This window comes from Manis pentadactyla, chromosome 7 (genome assembly GCF_030020395.1).
Source record: "Manis pentadactyla isolate mManPen7 chromosome 7, mManPen7.hap1, whole genome shotgun sequence".
Lineage (NCBI taxonomy): Eukaryota > Metazoa > Chordata > Mammalia > Pholidota > Manidae > Manis > Manis pentadactyla.
Window position 1 is genome coordinate 132324290 of NC_080025.1, and position 21579 is coordinate 132345868.

The window sequence follows — 21579 nt, forward strand, 5'->3', positions numbered from 1 at the left end:
TGGTATCACTAATCTACACTTACATGACGAATATTATGTTAACTAGGCTCTCCCCTATACCAGGTCTCCCCTATAAACCCCTTTACAGTCACTGTCCATCAGCATAGCAAAATGTTGTAGAATCACTACTTGCCTTCTCTGTGTTGTACAGCCCTCCCTTTTCTCCTACCCCCCCATGCATGTTAATCTTAATACCCCCCTACTTCTCCCCACCCCTTATCCCTCCCTACCCACCCATCCTCCCCAGTCCCTTTCCCTTTGGTACCTGTTAGTCCATTCTTGAGTTCTGTGATTCTGCTGCTGTTTTGTTCCTTCAGTTTTTCCTTTGTTCTTATATTCCACAGATAAGTGAAATCATTTGGTATTTCTCTTTCTCCGCTTGGCTTGTTTCACTGAGCATAATACCCTCCAGCTCCATCCATGTTGCTGCAAATGATTGGATTTGCCCTTTTCTTATGGCTGAGTAGTATTCCATTGTGTATATGTACCACATCTTCTTTATCCATTCATCTATCGATGGACATTTAGGTTGCTTCCAATTCTTGGCTATTGTAAATAGTGCTGCAATAAACATAGGGGTGCATCTGTCTTTCTCAAACTTGATTGCTGCGTTCTTAGGGTAAATTCCTAGGAGTGGAATTCCTGGGTCAAATGGTAAGTCTGTTTTGAGCATTTTGATGTACCTCCATACTGCTTTCCACAATGGTTGAACTAACTTACATTCCCACCAGCAGTGTAGGAGGGTTCCCCTTTCTCCACAGCCTCGCCAACATTTGTTGTTGTTTGTCTTTTGGATGGCAGCCATCCTTACTGGTGTGAGGTGATACCTCATTGTAGTTTTAATTTGCATTTCTCTGATAATTAGCGATGTGGAGCATCTTTTCATGTGTCTGTTGGCCATCTGTATTTCTTTTTTGGAGAACTGTCTGTTCAGTTCCTCTGCCCATTTTTTAATTGGGTTATTTGTTTTTTGTTTGTTGAGGCGTGTGAGCTCCTTATATATTCTGGACGTCAAGCCTTTATCGGATGTGTCATTTTCAAATATATTCTCCCATACTGTAGGGATCCTTCTTGTTCTATTGATGGTGTCTTTTGCTGTACAGAAGCTTTTCAGCTTAATATAGTCCCACTTGTTCATTTTTGCTGTTGTTTTCCTTGCCCGGGGAGATATGTTCAAGAAGAGGTCACTCATGTTTATGTCTAAGAGGTTTTCGCCTATGTTTTCTTCCAAGAGTTTAATGTTTTCATGGCTTACATTCAGGTCTTTGATCCATTTTGAGTTTACTTTTGTATATGGGGTTAGACAATGGTCCAGTTTCATTCTCCTACATGTAGCTGTCCAGTTTTGTCAGCACCACCTGTTGAAGAGACTGTCATTTCGCCATTGTATGTCCATGGCTCCTTTATCAAATATTAATTGACCATATATGTCTGGGTTAATGTCTGGATTCTCTAGTCTGTTCCATTGGTCTGTGGCTCTGCTCTTGTGCCAGTACCAAATTGTCTTAATTACTATGGCTTTATAGTAGAGCTTGAAGTTGGGGAGTGAGATCCCCCCTACTTTATTCTTCTTTCTCAGGATTGCTTTGGCTATTCGGGGTCTTTGGTGTTTCCATATGAATTTTTGAATTATTTGTTCCAGTTCATTGAAGAATGTTGCTGGTAGTTTCATAGGGATTGCATCAAATCTGTATATTGCTTTGGGCAGGATGGCCATTTTAACGATATTAATTCTTCCTAGCCACGAGCATGGGATGAGTTTCCATCTGTTAGTGTCCCCTTTAATTTCTCTTAAGAGTGACTTGTAGTTTTCAGAGTATAAGTCTTTCACTTCTTTGGTTAGGTTTATTCCTAGGTATTTTATTTTTTTTGATGCAATTGTGAATGGAGTTGTTTTCCTGATTTCTCTTTCTGTTGGTTCATTGTTAGTATATAGGAAAGCCACAGATTTCTGTGTGTTGATTTTGTATCCTTCTTTCTCTCTTTCTTCCAGTAGATCATGGAAGCACCAAGCTCTCCAAGTTGCTTTTTTCTGAATTGTAACTGCAAGCCAGAGATGTGGAAGGATCAGGGAATGAAATAAAAAGACATAGTTGTTGCTCTCCAAGGGTAAGTGAGTTGTTCATTGAACATACCAAACCACAAAACTGTAGCTTCAAACAAAAGCTGTTTACTTGCTCACAATTCTGCAATCTGGGCTGGCTCACTTACCCATTTGCAATCAACCAGTGGTTCAGCTAAGACTGGAGAATGCGAGATGGCCTTACATCTGGCATCTCAGCTGGGATAGCTCAAACACTTGGAGGCTGGCCAGGCTTCCCTTCTCATGGTCTTTCATCCTAAAGGAGGCTAGTTCAGGTTTCCTTACAAGGTGTCTCCGGGCAGCAAAAGAACAAAGTGGAAGCAGCCCAAGACCTCTTAGACCTTAGGCTGGGAACTTGCCCAGCTTCACTTCCACTGCATTTTTATTTTTTGGCTCAAGCAGGCCATAAGGCCCATCAGGATTCAGTGTGGCTGAGGATTATACACTGGTTTGAATTTAGAAATAACAATCTGCCACACGAAGCTAACAGTTTTAGTGGAGAGACAATCATCATAGCACTTAGAGTTATAATTGAGGTGGGTAAAAGTAGAATAGGGAAAAAGACCTTGATTGGTTGGGGGAGATGAAGGATAGCATCAGGGAGGCAGCATTAACACAGGCCCGCAGACTTGGGAGATGGAGATGGAGTGTGTTTGGGAGGTTAGCTTAGTGGGTGGTCAGCAGGGGAATGTGGAGGGGAACGAGGACATTCCAGATAGAACAGGTGCAGAGACATTCAGACATGGGACAAGAAGGCATGTGGTGCTTAGTGAATAGCAAGTGATTCAGAGCAATTAGAAAAAAAGGCACTTGAGGAAAGAATGGGGATGAGGTGGTTGAAGAAGGAGATTGAACCACATCAGGAAGTACATGAGTGCCTCGGTAGAAGATGTCAAATAGTACCCTTCGGGAATAGGTCATTGAGGCATTTTTTGATCAGGGCAAGTACATGATTTCATTCGTGCATTTGAAAATCACTTTGGGAGTCCACTAGAGGGGGATGAGGCAGAAATCAGGAAGATGAGTGAGGAGGCTGTTGCAAAATACAAGTAGAAGAAGCTGAGACTTAAGAGAACAATGGCATAGGAAAAAGAGTAGAGAGAGAGGTCCAGCAATATTTATAAGGCAGAATGAATAGGATTAGGCATTTAAAGGAAGAATATAGAATGACTCTCAGGTTTCTGACTTTGGCAGCTGAGTGGATACAGGTGACAGAGTTTTGAGAGAAAAGTGCTAATTTAAGTCAGATTAATCAATTAATTGATTTTGAGATGCCTGTGTGACAGTCAATAGAGACGAGAATTAGACAAGTTGGATATGTACATCTGAATCTCAGGAGAGAGGACTGGACTAGAGTAACAAATACAGAAATCATCAGCAAACAGGTGGTGGTGGTAAGAAGCCATAAGATTTCCCAGAGGAAGCACGTAGAAGGAAAAGGACAGACACTCGGGGATGATCAAAAGGGAGAGGCTACATTTAATGGGTGAGAGGAGGAAGAGAAGTCCATGCAGAAAACTTAAAAAGAAGAACTAGAAACATGGAAGGAAAACATCTATTTTTCAATGTGACCATACTTAGAGCAGTTTTAGAGGAGTTATGATGGCAATGTCCCAGTCGCCATGGATCGAGGAAGCCTGCGCGAGAATGCTTGTGAGTGTAATGACGGGTGAGAGGGAGTTGCAGGAAGTTAGAGTTCCATCATAGAAAGCAAAGTGATCTATGGAGAGAGAAGTGTGTGGGCTTAAAGAGTGTGTGTATGGGGGAAGGGCTTTAGTAGTTGTGCTTTGAATCTTTGAATGCCACTTTTTGCTAAATTTCTGCTCAATAGTCTTCTCCCTTTTATGCTCAACTTCTGGTAAGAGCTCTTTGCCTTTTCATTCTCTCTTCCCCCTCACTCTTTAAAACCACTTTCACTGTAGTCTGGCATTTGTCCTTATATAACAATGACTTTCAAAAAAAATCAAGTGACTTTTGTGTTCCAGCTAATGTACATTGTGTCACCCAATGTCATTTGTACAAAAGAATGAATATGCCTGGCATTCTTAACAACATACTCTATGGTTTTGTTTAGATGGTTTAATTTTGATTCCCAAACAGTGAAATGGGAATATAAACTCAATTTACTTCCAACCTCAGTAGAATGTTAGAGTCAATAAAGTGAGATTGATTGTAAGGCACATGGAATATCTCTGAGAATAGTAGCTATAATTTTATAATTTCCCTAACAGGATTGTTTCAGGGATTAAATGAGATAACTTAATAATGATTATTATTACTGTTACTACATAATAAGATAATGTAACTTTCTTAATAAATATATGGCATATGATAATAAATGGTAAGAACTATATTTTAGTTTGAAAATTAGCACACTGAAATTTAGCAAATGAAAAAAAGAAGGCCCAGCTATTTGGGAGTGCTTAGGTAGAAAAATATTTGCTGTTTATAAAATGACATACGTGGATTCAAAATGATCTCCTATCTTGGAGGTGAAGTACAAGAATTGGCTATGCTATTGAAGGTGGGCATGCATTATTCTCATTTTGTATACATTTGAAAATTTCATAATGAAAGTTTGCCTTATTGCACTTCGTTTTGTTTCACTCAATGCAACTATGTTGATGCAATGCGCTTGGCATATTGAAATGCGATGAAAATTTAGTTTGTAACCCATCAAATAAACAAATGTCTTTTTGAGGTTTAGGCACCTTATCACTCCACTCCCCAGTGTAAGGCAGTAATGCAAGAAAGATTTAATTTGAAATGGAGATGACGATTTGAATTTAAGGTTATAATGTCATGAAAGGGCGTCATTTTTATAAACTTGTCATATATATTTTTCTGTCCCACTTGACCAATTAAGTTCACCATTAGAAACTACACGTCCCAGGATGCACTGAACGACAACGTCAAGTCGAGGACCTCAAGGAACTGGTTGCCCTCTACTTATTTGAACGGAAATAGAAGTCGGTGACCCAGAGCAGATTTTGGAGTCTTTGAATGTCTGGGTCGGGAAGCGTGCCGTCCCGAAGGGACACCGTGGTGCCTTTCTGTTCAGGCATCGGCTCGGGCAGCCTCACCTTCTCTGGGGCCTCCGTGCGACTGGAGCGCTCCGTTAGTACGCCTCCAAGATGGCGGCGCTGTTGGCGGTAAATTCGGGTAAGGGCGGACGGGGTAGAAGGGAAACTGGGGGGGCAGGGATATGATCTGTTCTTCGGGGAGAGCTCCTGGCCGTGAAGTTCCTCGGGGCCCAGGCCCCCAGTTGTGCATGATGCCCGCTTTTCCCTAGCTCTGGGCTACAGTCCCGCCCCTCCCCAGTTTGAGTGGCGCGCGTCGGCATTGCGGCTCTTGCCCTCGAGATGTTTGAGGATCAAAGCAGGGTTTGGTCCTCTGGAACCTGGCTGCCGTCTCGCGCAGCCCATGGTTGAGTCTGGTCCCTCTGATTCCTCATCCCATCGTGTGTCCGCGGCGCGAATTTCGCCAAGAATCGTGTCTCCGGCAATGAGGTCAGAGGACGCGAGATCATTTTCAGCCACAAGCTGAGGCTGAAAACTCGCACCCCAACGTAGGCCCCCTGGCCCCCTTTGGAGGTTGGGCGGTCTTGCGGGAAGCAAGCATCCTCAATTATGAATCCTGCAATGCCGAAGGTGGCAGGAAGGGGGTGTCATGGCCTCAGTAGGTAACTCTTAGCTCTGTGGGTGTGGCCTGTCCCTGGATGCTCCTGTACTTTTGGAGCGGTAGCTCTTGGTGGCGGGATGTAATCTAGAAGACAGTAAAGGAACGTTGGAAGATTTGGGGTGGGTTCTCTTTTGGTGATTCTCAACTTGGGGCGATATGGTCTCCCGAGGGCATTTTAAAGAGTGGGTGCATTTCGATTGTCACAATTCCTCGGATGCACCGCTCGTGCTCTGTGTGCGGGGCAAGGATGTCAAAAGCATGAACAAGGCCGAGAGGTCCTGAAAACAAGGAATTTACTGCTCAGAAAGTGAGTGCCTCTATTGGGACACACATAGTCTTGTGGGTGCAATTAAGAGCATTCTGGTAAATGCTTGTAGAGAATCTCACTCAAAGGGACTTTCCTGGGCTCCTTTTCTTTCTGTCTTTAATTATGCGGTCATTTTTCGGGGGGGCGGGGGTGCTGGTTCTACTTTCCACAGGACTGATATTCTTGAAAAGTTATCGAAATCTGAGGTTTGCAAATCAAACCATTTCAGGAAGGTTTTGATAAATTATAGTAATGAAGGATCATGTTTACTTAGTACCTGCTGTACCCCAGGCACTGGACTAAGGATTGTACATGCATTATCTCATTTAATCTCCTTTATACACCAGTGGGATAGCTGCTATTAAACACCCCATTTTGCAGATTTAGAAATAAAGGTTTACAGTGTTTAAGCAATCTTCCCAAGGTTATACAGCTAATGATTCTAAACCAGTCTTAGGTGTTTAACTATGACATGCTACTACTTAAGCGTAACCAAATTCATTTTATTATATCAAATTTTCATATATCTGAATGCTGGTAATGAAGTTACTTCCTTAATATTGCTGTCCACCCTCCCACCCAGATGTTAACTTAAAAGTAAGGCTTGCTGTTGTACATGTGATTATATACATTTCTTTAGTATATACATGTCCCAGGTTACTATCATTAAACCACTGAAGGAAAAAGGAAAAGGAATTGTCAACAGCTGCAGAGTATGTATTATACAATAAGGCCTTGTGGCAGGAATGTTTAATTAGCAACTTAGGAAACATTTTTAAAAGCTGAGTTAGAATTTTTTTTTTAATTAAACATCTTAGGGAAGGAGCAGAATGGCAGAATGTCCATAGATGAATGAGTAGATAAACTAAAGTGGTATATACATACAGTGGAATATTACTCAACCTTACAAAGGAAATCTTGTCACATGTTATAACATGCTATAACATGAATGAATCTTAAGGACATTACATACAGTAAAGTGAAGTGAGCCAGTCACAATAAAACAGATACTGTATGATCCCACTTACATGAGGTATCTAAAGCCAGTCAAACTCAAAGAAACTGAGATGTCAGTTGCTGGGGGCTGGGAATAGGGGATAATAGGGAGTTGTTTAACTGGAATAGAGTTTTGGTTTTGCAAGATGAAAAAGTTCTGGAAATCTGTTGCCCAGCAATATAAATGCACTTTACACTGCTGAATTGTACACTTAACAATGTTAAGGATGGTAAATTTTACATAAGGTCTTTTTTTTAACCACAATTCAACAAAATTAAACATGGAGTTGTAGAAGGGGAAAAAATAGAGGTGGTGGAATTCTAAGACCGATGCTTGAGTTTCAGCATGATTTACTAGAATTGTGACCTGTATGATCCTGGCTGAGAGACATACAGGTATGTGTTGATAAGCAATCAGTAACACTGCCTGCAGGTACTTCCGTGGCAGTCTGGTCCCCCCGACCTGTTCACAGTAGTGACTGTTTCATACCTTTTCCGCCCTCCTCCAGTCTTTAACCTCCAGCTGACCCCTCACAGTCTCCCTAGTCAGAGAAAAAACCATAGCCAGTGGGCATGATGTCTCTTTTTTTACCCTCAAAGCTACAAAGCTAGATAAATCTGCACTCTTATAAAAATCAGTTTCCCTGTGTCTTCCTAAGGTAAATCCCACCCTTTCTGTCCTTCCTTTTCCCCTTCTCTTTCTTATTTACCTACCTCTCTTTCTTGCTCCTTTTCTTCCACTAACCTTCCCTCTTTATCTTGATCTCATGCCTCACTCCAGTTACTGCCCTCTTGCTCCTGCCAGTCAAACCTTTCAGATTTGTCAGTATTTAATGAACTCCGTTTCCATACCTCTTCCTCCACCCTTTCTAGTCTCTTCCCATCTTCCTAAACAGTTCTCCATAAGGTCAATCAATGTACTCTTCTATTTCACTAAGTCCAGCAGACATTTTTATTTCTGTTATGTTGTTTGATCTTTTAGGATGAAGACCAAAATCCTTAACATGGGCTTGGAAGCCCTGCTTGGTGTGGCTGTTGCCTCCCTAACCAAACCCTTGTTTTCTGTACTCCAGCTTTCTTGGCCTTGTCAGTTCTTGGAGAGTGCAGGGTTCCCTCTTCACGTGCTGTGAGAGCCCACATGCTGTCCTGTCTTCCTGGAATGCATCTCCTTACCTCCCACCCCTCAGTTAACCCCCATTTTTGTCTTTTACATTTCAGCCTGATTCTCATTTCTTCAAGGGATCCTTTCCTTACCTGACCTCTTGACTAGGTCAGATTTGCCTATTTCGCTGAGAACCTCTCCTTCAGTAGCACTTACCAAATTGGGTATTACCCATATATGAGACCATCATTAATGTGTTTCTTCACAGCACTGTAATCTTGCCAGTACCTATCACATGATGGATGAGTGATATGTGACTTGCTGGAGTTACCCCTAGATTTTAAGGAAAAGTATTTCTCTAACAAATCACTTATGTTAAGAATATATATTTAATAATTTAGAAAAGTTTATAGCCTCCTTTCATTTGTAATCAATCACAGATGGATACTTGCTACAGCTAGCCAAGCCAAAGACCGACTGAAAAAATCTTTGTTGCAGTTGCTTTCTGTGAGGTATTGATGTTAATGATGGATTAAGGAGGCCAGTATACCTGGGGTTTTTGTGTAGATATTTGACCTGTTATTAGATGCTTCCTCATAAAAGAAGGGAAAAGTAGAATTTTTCTCTAGAAACACTGTTTCTTATGGTAAGTATGTATAATAAAAAGAAAATTCATTTTCGAGAGGTTTTCATGTATATTAAGTATTACTTTTAAAAGCAGAGGATTTACTTTGTCAGATTTTTAAAATAACCTGTGATGGGCTTCACATTTGCCTCAGTCGTTTTTGAGACCATTTCTTTATACCCTGTGCCATTCAGTCACCAATTCTGACCCTCCTACTAATAGGCCTTTCTTTTCTGTTTTATGCTCTAATCCTAGTTCAGGTTCCATCTCCTCATGAGTGGCTTACCCACCTGTCGTCCTTGGTTCCCCACACTTCCTCTTTTAGTTAGTTCATCAGCCACACTATCGCCCTGCAATGCCAGTTTCATTTTGTCATCTATTACTTGAAACTTTTATATTACTACCAGGAAAAATTCCTTCTTGGACTGGAATCCAAGGTTCAAATCTACTCCATCCTTTGCAGTGGGAGAGGGACAAGGAAATGATCTCTGCAGAAGTCAGCCAGTTACCATCCAACTTGTACCTCACAGGTGGTCACCAGGATCCAGGAGCAGGTCCTCATTTTGGCAGACTTGGAACTCTGATATTTTCAGTGTATCCAGAGTTGATTGGGTCCCAGTAATTGATTTTCTCTAATTTGACTCAAAAGACAGGTATATATTTCCCTGTATGGCCCCAGAAGATGACCGGTTAGCCAGAGACGGGTAAGATTCCTCAAGGGAGGAACAACCCAAGACAGGCACAGTCGCAGGGGGGCCATCAGGTGAGAACTTGGGGATCAACAGAGGTGAGGCTTAGAACCTCACCCCCCCCCCCGTTTTGAGAGAAATCTTCTGCATCCGTGGATGTTTTGTTGCCCTTGTCTAGCTTGGATTAATACTTAGACTATAGGCACACACCTGATCATCTACATTTGCCCTCTTACAGCACTAAATTATGTTTTCTACCTTTATCTTGCATCTACCTACCACTTCAGCATTTTATTTAAAAAAATAATGATAATAATAAGGGAGAAATGTGGGATTCACATATAAATCAAGTATAAAAATCAAACAAATAATCATATCTGACTTGATTGTTTATAGTTCATGATGCGTGATCAAAACTGAAAGTTTCTGTGATATGACTGCCCTTGCACTGTTCACCATGTAAGAACTTACTCACTATGTAAGAATTTGTTCACCATGTAAGAACTTGTTCGTTATGCTTCAGAAGATTGGAGACTGTTGAGAACTAGGCTTGGGGTTGATTAATGATTGTGCATGGAGTCCCCTATACAGAATTTTATTGTTGTTAACAGCCATTTGATCAATAAATGTGAGAGATGCCCTCTCAAAAAAAAAAAAAAAAAAGACAGGTATATAAACCACTATTCCAATTGATCTTTAGTGGGAAGTACATCTGTATGCATATTCATGTGGGTTTGTCCTAGAAGTTTATATGACAAGCTGTATTTTTTGATATGAGCAAAGTACAGAGTTGGATGATCACTCTACGTGCAAGGTCTAGACATGCTGATTTCCATTCCCCCACATCCTTCCACCAAAGACCTGACCTGTCACTTCTGTCCTGTCCTTCAAATGAGGTTAGGTTCCCTCTTTATGTTCTCCTAGCACTCTGTGCTTCTCCATCGTAGCTTTTATTATACTGATAATTGTTTTTTGAATTCAGTGTTTACCATCTGTCAGTTGTTCTATAAGTTCCATGAGGCCTGAGATCCTGTCTGTCTCGCTCATTCTGTAGTCTCTGCACATAGAAGGATCTCAGTAAATATTTGAGTAAATGAATGATCCAGCTTGCCTGGTTTAGTCTGTCCTCTCCCTGCACATCCCCCTTTAGGAAAAAAAAATTTCTCAGTACATTGCCTTCTTTTGACAGCCTTGTTCATAGGATTGTAATGCATTTAATTAGGATAGTTATCTTTCATGTCATTCTTATGGTCCTGGTAGCTTTATTTGGGCTTGTGTTTTCTCAGAAAGCTGTCAGACATGCTGACTAGCCAGCTTTTATAGTTTAGGCTATAGTTAGTTCGAGGGTTCATCTGTTGAGTGACTGGTTTTGTCAAGTTTGCCTTTCAGAGTCTTTATAAACACACATGGGTATCATATCTGATTGCAAACAGAAACTTGAGGCTTTCAGAAATCTTGGGCTTTCATACAGTGGCCCTTGGGTAAATTCAGTGGGTCCCCCTCCAAAAAAGGGAACAATGCAATATATCAGAGTGTGCTGATATAATAAATCAATGAATATTAATATCTTATATAGAACTTTTGCTTCAGTTTTGCATGTGTGTGTACTGGATTGAGATACAGCATATTTCTTACTGTGGATTATAGTTACAGTTTGAAAGCCACCACTCTGAGCTCTTCCATTTCACTATGGCTCTTTGAATTCTCTAATTTACTTACCTGTTTTTGAATCTTAGCTCCCACTTTTCCTTGGCTGTTATTTGTCACCTAGATTTTCCCTATCCTTCAAATTGCTGCCCAAGTGCAGCCATCCTTTAGAACTCTTTGAACCTCATTTTTGATCTTTTGAAGTTCTTATATTTTTTCGTGGCAACAATCATACTTCTTTTTTGTGTTTTTATTGAAATATTTCACTTATGTACGCTTTGCTCCCAGTCACACTATTGGTTTAAATGAGTTTTTAGAGATCAGTGTTTATTTATGGAGCCTAAGTGGGGTTTTTTTTGGTAAGTGAATTTGGTTGAATTTAGATGAATTTGCCTAGGTATGTCAATATGTGATCTTAGTTTCTTCATTTACCAGGTAAATCTGAAATGACCTAAATTCATCTCAAACATTTTTACTTTCCAAGTATTTTGTGTAGAAGCATATAACTTAGGGGTTAGGGCATGTTCTGATGCTAAACTGCATGGATTCATGACCTGATTATCCAGTGTGACCTTGATGAGTTTCTTGACCTCTTTGCCTCAGTTTCTATATCTATAAAATAGAGGAAGACAGCGCTGACCTCATACTGTTCTGAAATAAAATAATAATGTAAATAGCTCAGTAGTACATAGCAAATGCTCATTATTACTATTGTTACTCTTTTTACAAATCAAATTGTGAATTCTTATATAAAAATATCCATGTTTATGCTGTTTTTTAATAAAGCTAGTATCTCAGCCAAAGTAAAGTACTTTTTTTTCAATTGTCAAGTATTACAGAATCTGATTTTTGCCATACTTCTTTTTTTTATCTGGATGGTAGTAAGAGTGGAAAGGCACTTAACATTTATTGAGTGCCTATGATATGTGAGGCCCTGTGTTGTGTGTTTTATCTTATTTCATTTAATCCATCTAACCCTATGAGGCAAATGGTGTCCCTATTTTATGTATAAACTGAAGTTTAAAGAGGTTATCTCTTCACTCCATGTCATATAACTATTAAAATGGGAAACCAGATTTAGCTGATATTCTAATTTAAAGTCAGGAGTTACTTTATATTAAGTTAGATAAAATGATGTTTACATTGTTACTTGGGAATTCTAGTAAATGTGCCTTTATATTGTTTAAGATTTGTATGTGACTCTGTATATTTAAAAGTAGCTGTGAGCATGACTAAAATATATATAGACTAAAACCTTACATTATTTTCCAAATATATGTGTCATTTGATGCTGATTTTATTTATTTTTTCTTTAAGCTGCTAGTCTGTGGGGTCCTTACAAAGATATTTGGCAAACAGTGGGAAATGCTCTGTGGAGAAGACAACCAGAAGCTGTCCACCTTCTTGACATGATTTTGAAGAAACACAAACCTGACTTCATCTCATTGTTCAAAAACCCAGTAGGAAATTCTCTTTTTTGTTTCTTGGGATTTGCCTTTTTTTAAAGATTGAGGAACACTTCAAGTCTTAGTGCATGTTTATAAAATATATTACTTGACCATGTCCATTGCTTCAAGTCTTCTCTAAACATGTAATTTTTCCTAGGAGCAGTAATTATCTTCTTTTTGTTTTCTGTAGAAGTTAATATTGTATTTATCTCTACCTATGAAACATTAATTGAATATGACTTAGAAAGTTCAGTATATTCCAAAAATATGAGTTACCTTGGAATTTCTGATGTATAGTAAATACATCTAAGCTCAGTTAAGATTATTTTATTTATTTCCAGGTGCATCAACATTTTAACTCTTCATAATGTTATGTAGGTTGTGTTAGCTGAACTACTTAATTCTTATGTATCATTAATCTCTGCGTTTTGAAATCCTTCTCAATCAGGCATAGAGTGCTTCAGTGGAGGGAATTCATATTTGGAAACTCCTTTGCTTGCTGTTTGGCAATTTTCTGTTACAAACTAACCAGACCAGCTAAGAACTATTAGGGGTTTGTCTTACCAGAAATGGCCTTCTGCTTTTGCTCCCTTTAGTAGAGAGAACCTTAGCTTGGAAGCCAGTTGGTGGAGCTCAGTTCTAGTCTAGGTTCTACACTAAAGGTGTAGACCTACAGGGAAGTCACCTGACTTACCTGGGCATTCGTTTTCCCATCCTTTAAAGAAGAGTTGGATTAAATGACCTTCTGTGGTCTTTTTCAGGGTGTAAATTTCTAAGATTTTTATCATTGATCAAGTAATTCTATACTATGTATGCCATTTGTTAAATATTTGAACCAAGACTTTAGGGGAATAAGGTTACATTCTAAATAATATTTTAATAAACTATCATTAGTCCTACTAATCAGTTCAACAATTCATATATCCATTTGCTATTTCCCCTCTTGGAGACCTATTATTTTTACCTATTAAGTATATCATTGGAAGAATTCCTTAGAAACTTGAAAAATATTGTTACTTTGTGTGCTTTCTCAAGATTTTGTAGTTCACAGTTTAGCAGAAGCAGTTCTTGGAAAAGTAGTGATAGTATAAGAAGTTGAAGGTAACTCAAAATGTTACCTTATAATGGACTAATTGTAGATTATCTGATAGGCAATGCTGTTTTTGGTCATGTTATCAAACTGCCTTATCATTAACTTCTCTAGGTAACAATTTAAGACCTTGTCTCCAGTATACTGTTTTCATTACATGATCTTATATTTACCTTTGAAGCCAAAAAATGTTCAACAGCATGAGAAGGTTGAGAAAGCCAGTACAGAGGGAGTCGCCATCCAGGGTCAACAGGGGACCCGACTGCTTCCTGAACAGCTCATCAAAGAGGCCTTTATCCTCAGTGACCTTTTTGATATTGGAGAATTGGCAGCTGTTGAGCTTCTGCTGGCTGGTAGGTTGGCGTTTAGCTGAATGTGTAGCAAGGTAGTACAGAATTATAAAATTATTCACTGGAGTTTAAAGTACACATCATTTAGATCCCAGAATAGCTTCTAAAGATGTAGTTTATTTGAAAAACTATATTCAAGATATTTCCTGTTGTTAATCTTTGAATCAGGGTAGGCTTTAGTAATTGGAGTTGTTAAAGGTGATGTAACTGGTTTAAGATAGGCTTTTGCATGGTAATTTACTAGCAAAGAATCATTGACTGCATCTCCGAAATTTAATAGCACGAACATTTATTGTCATATAATGAGTAAGAAGGTATTTTTGGAGTTTCTTTTTTGAGAGGGTGATTCAGATAATGAGTAGGTCAAAAATTAGATCATTTTAATAATACTAAGAACTAGGAAGAAAATAAAATAAGACTATATAGATATATATATTTATCTCTACATAGATATATAGATACAGTGGGATACAAAGAGATGTGCTGTGGTATGGGGCAACTCTCCTACCTCCGCCTAGTTAGGGAAAACCTCTGAGATCGGGCCATTCGACCTGAGACCTGCAAGATGATGAGGTGCCCGAGCTGTCGGGGAGGATGTTGCAGGCAGAGCGAACAGCAGCGGCTTGAGGTGAGAACAAAGGCTCACTGAAGGATGAAAAGACCCCTGTGACGGCAGCATCATACCCAAGGGGGAGAGTGAAGAAAGATGAGGCTACTGCAGGAATTAGATCATGGCCTATTTTGCAAGCCACAAAAATTACTGGAATTTTATTCTAATCGCAATGGGAAGTTGTTGACAGGGGCTTTAATCAGAAGAATTACATAATCCAGAACAATTTAAAAATTTCTCTGGTTTCTATATGGCAAAAAGATGGGAATTAACATAAAATAAGCAATTTAATTATGGGGATACCTCATTTTATTGCACTTCACTTTAGTTGCCTCATAGATACTGCATCTCTTACACATTGAAGGTTTGTGACAACCCTGAGTGGAGCAAGCCTGTTGGCGCCATTTTTTCAGTAGCATTTGCTCACTTTGTGTCTCTGCCACATTTTTGTAATTCTTGCAATATTTCAAACTTTTTCTTTGTTATGATGTTCTGTGGTCAGCGATTATGACTCACTGAAAGCTCAGATGATAAAGTATTTTTTAACTGAGGTATGTACTTTTTTTTTAAGACAATGCTATTTATTGCACACTTAATAGACTATAGTATAAATTTAACTTTTTTATGTACTGGGAAACCAGAAATTCATTGGACTCACTTTATTGTGATAAATCACTTTATTGGGATGGTCTGGGACTGAATCCACAATATCCCTGAGGTCTGCCTGTATAACAGAGGAGCCATGTGGTCATTTTAACTGAAAGAAAGTCTGGTATGTATAAAGATATGTGGCCGCCAAAATCCTTTTTGACGTAAGGCTGTATTACAAGTAGCATGATTCTGAGAATGAGAAAGATAATGTTCTCTTTCTATAATAGTCGTGTTAACTGGATACGCTTGAGTTTTAACTCAGAATTTCGGTTTAACAAGTATTTGTTTTATGTCACTCATGGGCCAGGGACTGTGTTAAGACCCCAGAGGTAGAAAGATGAATAAAACCTCAACTACTGTTAAGGAGCTCATAGTCTAGGAATTGAAAAAGACATGGAAACAAATAATTATGACACAGTTAAGTGCATTAATGCCAGTTTATGCAATATTTAATCATGGTCCGGAGGGAAGGGAATTAAATTGACCTCAGGTGGTACAGAGATCACAAAGATCATGAGGCCTAAAGTAGGTGTTGAAAAACAGGGAGGCATACGTCAGGAGAAACAGATGTGTGCTCAGGAGGACAAAGGGCATCAGGCAGAAGAAAGCGCCTATTTAGAGGAGTGAGACAGTGAGATGAATCTGGGGAACAGGAGGAGGGGAGTGAGTGGGCTAAGAGGAGAAGAAAGCCATTGGGAATGGCACTGAAAGTATAGGTAAGGTACTTTAGGAAAGACAGAGTGGACCTTACTCAAAGAAGAACAGTTAAAGGGGCTAATAAACTTGGAATGTAAGAAAAGGTTATTTACTTTTTAGAGAAAACTGTAGGGGAAGAAATTTCAGGTATATGAAAGATTTCATGTGAAAGAGAGCAAAATGGGCATTAAATAATATTAGATTCAGTGAATAACAGTGAAACCAAAGATTTTTACCCAGCAGATGGAGATCTTAGATGAAGATGAAATGGAGAGTTTGGGAAATGATAAATCCCATGTTACTGCTGGTTTTTCGGCATAAGCTGGATGGCCTCTTGAATATGTTGGGGAAGGAGTAAAACTGGTTGGTGTTTTAAGTAGAGAGAGGACCCGGAGGACCCCTTAAACTCTGAGATTCTGGGATTTCTATCTCATCCTAATTACATATGTGTTTATTTACCGATTATTTCTCAATGTCCTTTTCTAGGAGAGCACCAACAGCCACATTTTCCTGGCCTCACCAGAGGATTAGTAGCTGTTCTTTTATACTGGGATGGAAAGAGGTGCATCGCAAATTCCCTGAAAATCTTGATACAGTCAAGACGAGGAAAGACATGGACCCTTGAACTCAGGTCTGTTTGCCTCTTAGGATCTCAGGGGTTAATTAGAGATTATTTGGAGCATCATTATTCTAATTATAATTTGAAATCATAAAAATTTATCCTTAGTATGCATAATTTAAGTAAAATAAAATATATAACATAAGCTGAGTAGTAAATCCTCCCTTCTGCCAAGAGTGACAATTTAAATCTGCTTTATTTTGTCTACAAATAAGAAAGAATTAAGTTTTTTTTATGGTTGAAAGTTTACTGAAGCCCAGTAATCTAGAAAGATGTAAAGAGCTAGGTTATAATTCATCCTGGTCATTTCCAGTAATGCAATATTATTGTCAAAAGCACATTTGCTCTATCTTGGAAGTATAAACATTACTGTTCATTATAACTGTCTTTATTGATTTCATTACAGTCCAGAGCTGGTTTCCATTACAACATGCTTTACAGATGAGCTGATGGAGCAAGGATTGACCTATAAAGTCCTTACTCTGGTGTCCCAGATTGATGTGAACAATGAGTTTGAGAAACTACAGCGTGAGAGAGGATTGGGCAGTGAAAAACATCGCAAAGAGGCAAGGGTTCACTGAGATTAATTCATGGGTTGTCTTTGTCAAATCTCATAGGTAGAAATGTCATGACAATTAGAACATTCTAATACAGGTTTAGGAAAATTGATAAATGCATATCAAAGGGTGTGGGCAGCTGCATCCAAAATGGACTTGCAGTTGTTTCAGCTTCTTCCTAGGCACTTATCTGTCATTCTAGCTTCTTTTCTGGAATGAACTCTTTAAGAAATTGTTCATCGTGTAGAGGAGTTTGGAACTTAAAATGGAGAATTAGTGATACTTTTTTTTAAGAATTCTGGAGATGAGATTTTAGGGTCACTTGTGGATTCAGATTTATTTAGTTAGCTTTTATGAAAGAGAGTTTACTCTTTTAAATAAGACAAGGCTTCACTGTAATTTATTTATGTTGATAATCATACACTTTTATTTTCTAGGTTTCTGATCTCATCAAGGAGTGCAGGCAGTCTCTGGCAGAAAGTCTTTTTGCCTGGGCATGCCAGTCACCTTTAGGCAAAGATGACACTCTACTCCTTATTGGATATTTGGAAAGAGTGACAGTTGAGGCAAATGGTTCATTGGATGCAGTGAACCTGGCTCTTCTTATGGCACTTCTGTACTGCTTTGATATCAGTTTTATAGAACAAGGCACAGAGGAACGAGATGGTACTGGATTTTATACCTAGTAATACATTTATTTTAAAAAATCACATAAAAAGTTGTCAGTCACATTTAGTAGTTGAAACTACCCTAAAATGAAATAGATATAATAGATTGTTAATTGCTAAAATAAAAAGCTGTATGTTTTATTCCATTGTGTGCAGTTCATCCATATTTGAATATTTAGATATTATATCACATTTTAAAAATAACTGCAACCCTCTTAGATGTTTCTGTTGTCCTTTTCAGTTTTGGAATGGGAAAGTGTAATACACGTTCATGACCTGTGCATGTTTAGTTTGCTTAATTGCTCATTTTTTCACCGTGTGTTCACATTTTAAACCTTTCATGAAAACATCTGAAGGGAGGATAACTATTATTTTTGGTAATGTATCATCTTTGACTTAACATTTTTTCTGAAGAAGATTAAAATTTTATATGGTAACCATATAAACAATTATTGCTTAGAACTGAGTATCTCAAAAATTATTCCCAAAAGGAATATTATTGCCATTTAATGTCATAGTTTTTGTAATTGTGCCAGTGGTTATTCCCTGTCACTTTTGATTATATCATCAACATCTCCTCTTAGTAGCTATGTGAGAACAGACATTTTCCACACCTTTGGTGACCATCTTTAGCCATAGGAAAGGCTTATTGAAACTACCCCTTGACCTCCAGTCAGGTTGTCCCAGAGTACTTTGTCACAGAAGTAGCGCCTGTGCTCATAAAGGAACTCTGCCAGTTAATGCATTGGTCAGATTTCCTGTATTGAATGAAATGGAGCATAGAAGTAAGTGTGGGTAGGCTGTGTAAATGGAAGTTTGTAATCTGGGACTTTGTAAAGCTAAATGGAATGTCTGGAAAGTTTCATAGGCTAAGATGTAAGGTTTTTTGCATTAGTTATAATTGTATCAATATAGCATGCTTATATTGATTGGCTCATTTTAATTATAATTTGTTCTATATTCTTTGATTAATAAGTGGGAGGTGAATTATTAGTGCATGTACAATAGTAGACAAACTTTCAAAATAGAAGAAATTAAAGGATATGTTCTTACTGGTTAAATGTTGGGAACCACTGAACTAATTAATCACAAAATGATATCAAAAGGAAGTATAAGGCATAATAAAGTAAAATTAAGTGAATTCTTAGGTAATGGTGTTTCTCATTATTTTAGTATTTTGAATTCTGTGCTTGCTTAAAGTACCATAGTGTAATTGACTATAAATTGAAAATTATTTAGCTGTTTCATTTATGTTATAATCAGAGTAGATACTTGTTTGCAATTTGTATACTTTGTTTTGGTCAGTTTTCACTAGATATTTTAAATTCATGCTAGCATTTAGTAAATTCCAGCTTTTTTGAACTTTTAATTAGTATTGATTTATATTAGAATTCATATACAGAAAAAATGAGTAGCTCTTTAACTAGTGTTCTAATATTTTTCTACTACACTTATAAAAACCATTGAAAATAACAAAATTTAGGATTATTGTAGATTTCCTCTAAATTTTATTTTGTATAAATATTTATGGTAGTGTATTTTCTGGTTTGTCAAACATTAATATTAGTCATAATTCTTTGATGAGTATATTCTGATCTTCTGATTTTTAGACATTATTCCTGTATATTAAAAGTGAGAATTTCTTTACTTTTTGGTAGAGTGGTCTATTTTTGTGTTTTCAGATAAGATTCATCAACTCCCACTCTTGACAGAGAAACAATACATCGCAACAATTCACTCTCGCCTTCAAGACTCACAGCCTTGGAAACTGTCTGGACTGCAAGCCACTGTTAGGCTTGCCTGGGCACTGGCTTTGAGGGGAGTATCTCAGCTACCGGATGTGACAGGTAAACTGATTGTAGGTAATGTTGTTATGAGAAAGAACATACCAGACTTAATGGTATTTTGGAAGAGTGTGCTACCTTTCAGTGGATATAAGCTTGAACATAAAAAGGTATCTAGAATTGTATTAAATGAAACTTTGTAATGTGAAATACAGTCCATTTTTTCTTTTTGTCTCCCAAAGGAAATTATGTGAAATATTTCCCTTATGTGGAGCCAGTGACAATTCTTTCAGCTTCTTTTTTTCCTTAAGAGTTTAAAAATTGAAATGGCAGCATCACAGTTGAAATTATTCCACTTGTTTTACGTTTTTCTTCTTTATTTTTCCACAAATTAATTTTTTACAATGTATCAAATTAGAAACATATTACTTTAAAAATACAATATATTAGAAAGGAGATTTTTGGATGGATCAGGAATGGTTATGGAATTCTTACTTTTAACAGTCTGTTAACCACTATAGCATATCCTATTCTGCTGTTTACATTCCTGTAATTATCTAACTCATAGCGGTTTACTCTAACAGGATGAGGTTTATGCTTTTGTTGTGATTTGAAGCCCAAAGAACTGTCACTTGTTTTTATGATAAATCTGGAAAGATTTCATTAAGGTTTATAATTCATGTCAATGTTTTCTATTCCTGGAGTGTCAGCAGATTCCAGTATCTTACCAATTGTGTGATTCAAGAACATTTTGTTTACTGGTGTCAGTGCTGTTCCCGAGGGGGCTGCAGAAAGCATTTTTTGTTTTACGAGTCTTACTTTTTCCAAGTGTTATATTAAACTTGATAGATGGCTAACTAGATATTTCTATTCATGTAGAAATTCTGTTTCTGAACTATATATCCTTTATTAATTTACAAGTTTTATTTAGTACTTTCTGGCATAAAATTAACTTTTAAACTTTTAAGTGTCTATGTGATAGTTAATCAAATGTATGTACTGTAACTTACTGTACCATTGCCCTAATCTTGAGAGGCACAGGAGAATATGTTACAGTTTGATGTATAATAATAGGTAAGAATAGGCTAGGAATTCAGACCCAGTTTCAAGTCCCAGATTTTGGCTATTTAATCTCTTTAGTTTTATATGCTCATACTTTTTTATGAGCTCTGATAATTAGGGGTATTATAATTAACATTTTTAAACTTAAAGATTTTTCTGTAAATTTGAATTTTAAAAATTGCTAGCAAAGATGAATAATTTACCTTTTATTGCACAAATGGCAATTTCTTGAAATAATATAGATAAGTTTTAACAGTGGTCTCAAATTTTAAAAAATGAGTCACTACTCTCTTCATAGACTTCTGAAAAATTTATTAAACATCTTTACTACATTATTTTATATGCAATGTGCTTGGAATTTTTCTAAAACTACAAAAAAGTTTTGATGCACTGTTTTTTAGACATTAAAACTTAATTTACATTAAGATATTAATGCTGCTTTATTACCTAAATAGTCTTCAAGAAATAGTTCTTTAAGTGACCATCATGCAATTTTTAATTCCAGTATTTCTGAACTCAAGTGGTTTGGAATTAGTCATTATTATTATTAACATTTATTAGTAATTTTAGTAATTATTATTAGTCATAATAAAGAATTAAAAGACTATTTTTTTTTCATGGAGTTTGTATAGTATGAGTAGATATACAGGCTTTACTTCAAAATGCAAAACAAAACAAAAAAATAGAAAAAAAACATCTATTTTCCTCTTCTTGAGATTGTTCTGGCTTATATCTATTACTGACACTTTTGAAGTTAACAAAAATGTGCTTTGTGCAGCACAGTAGTATGTATTTGGTCTCTGTGACAGTCAAGCAGAATAAGCTATGTAGCAGTTCTTTTCCAAAGCCAGATTATCACAAAATTATGTAGCGATTTTATATGTAAAATTTAAAAGAAGTAATCAGCAATGTAT

General features: G+C 37.5%; 1 protein-coding gene across 2 annotated transcripts in view; it reads left to right on the forward strand.

Annotated features, from left to right (window-relative positions):
- Positions 1 to 5120: 5120 nt before the first annotated feature.
- The window catches only part of NUP205 (nucleoporin 205), a 78168-nt gene continuing 61709 nt past the window's right edge, over positions 5121 to 21579 (forward strand). The window contains exons 1-7 of one of the 2 annotated variants that reach the window (XM_036905534.2): positions 5121 to 5245; positions 12448 to 12590; positions 13850 to 14021; positions 16462 to 16606; positions 17001 to 17160; positions 17589 to 17817; positions 19502 to 19666. In XM_036905534.2, coding sequence (XP_036761429.2) covers positions 5218 to 5245; positions 12448 to 12590; positions 13850 to 14021; positions 16462 to 16606; positions 17001 to 17160; positions 17589 to 17817; positions 19502 to 19666 — 1042 coding nt within the window. In that variant the 5' untranslated portion in view covers positions 5121 to 5217. Of the gene's footprint in view, positions 5246 to 12447; positions 12591 to 13849; positions 14022 to 16461; positions 16607 to 17000; positions 17161 to 17588; positions 17818 to 19501; positions 19667 to 21579 lie in introns of those variants that run through there. The other variant, XR_005028818.2, reaches the window with a different exon arrangement.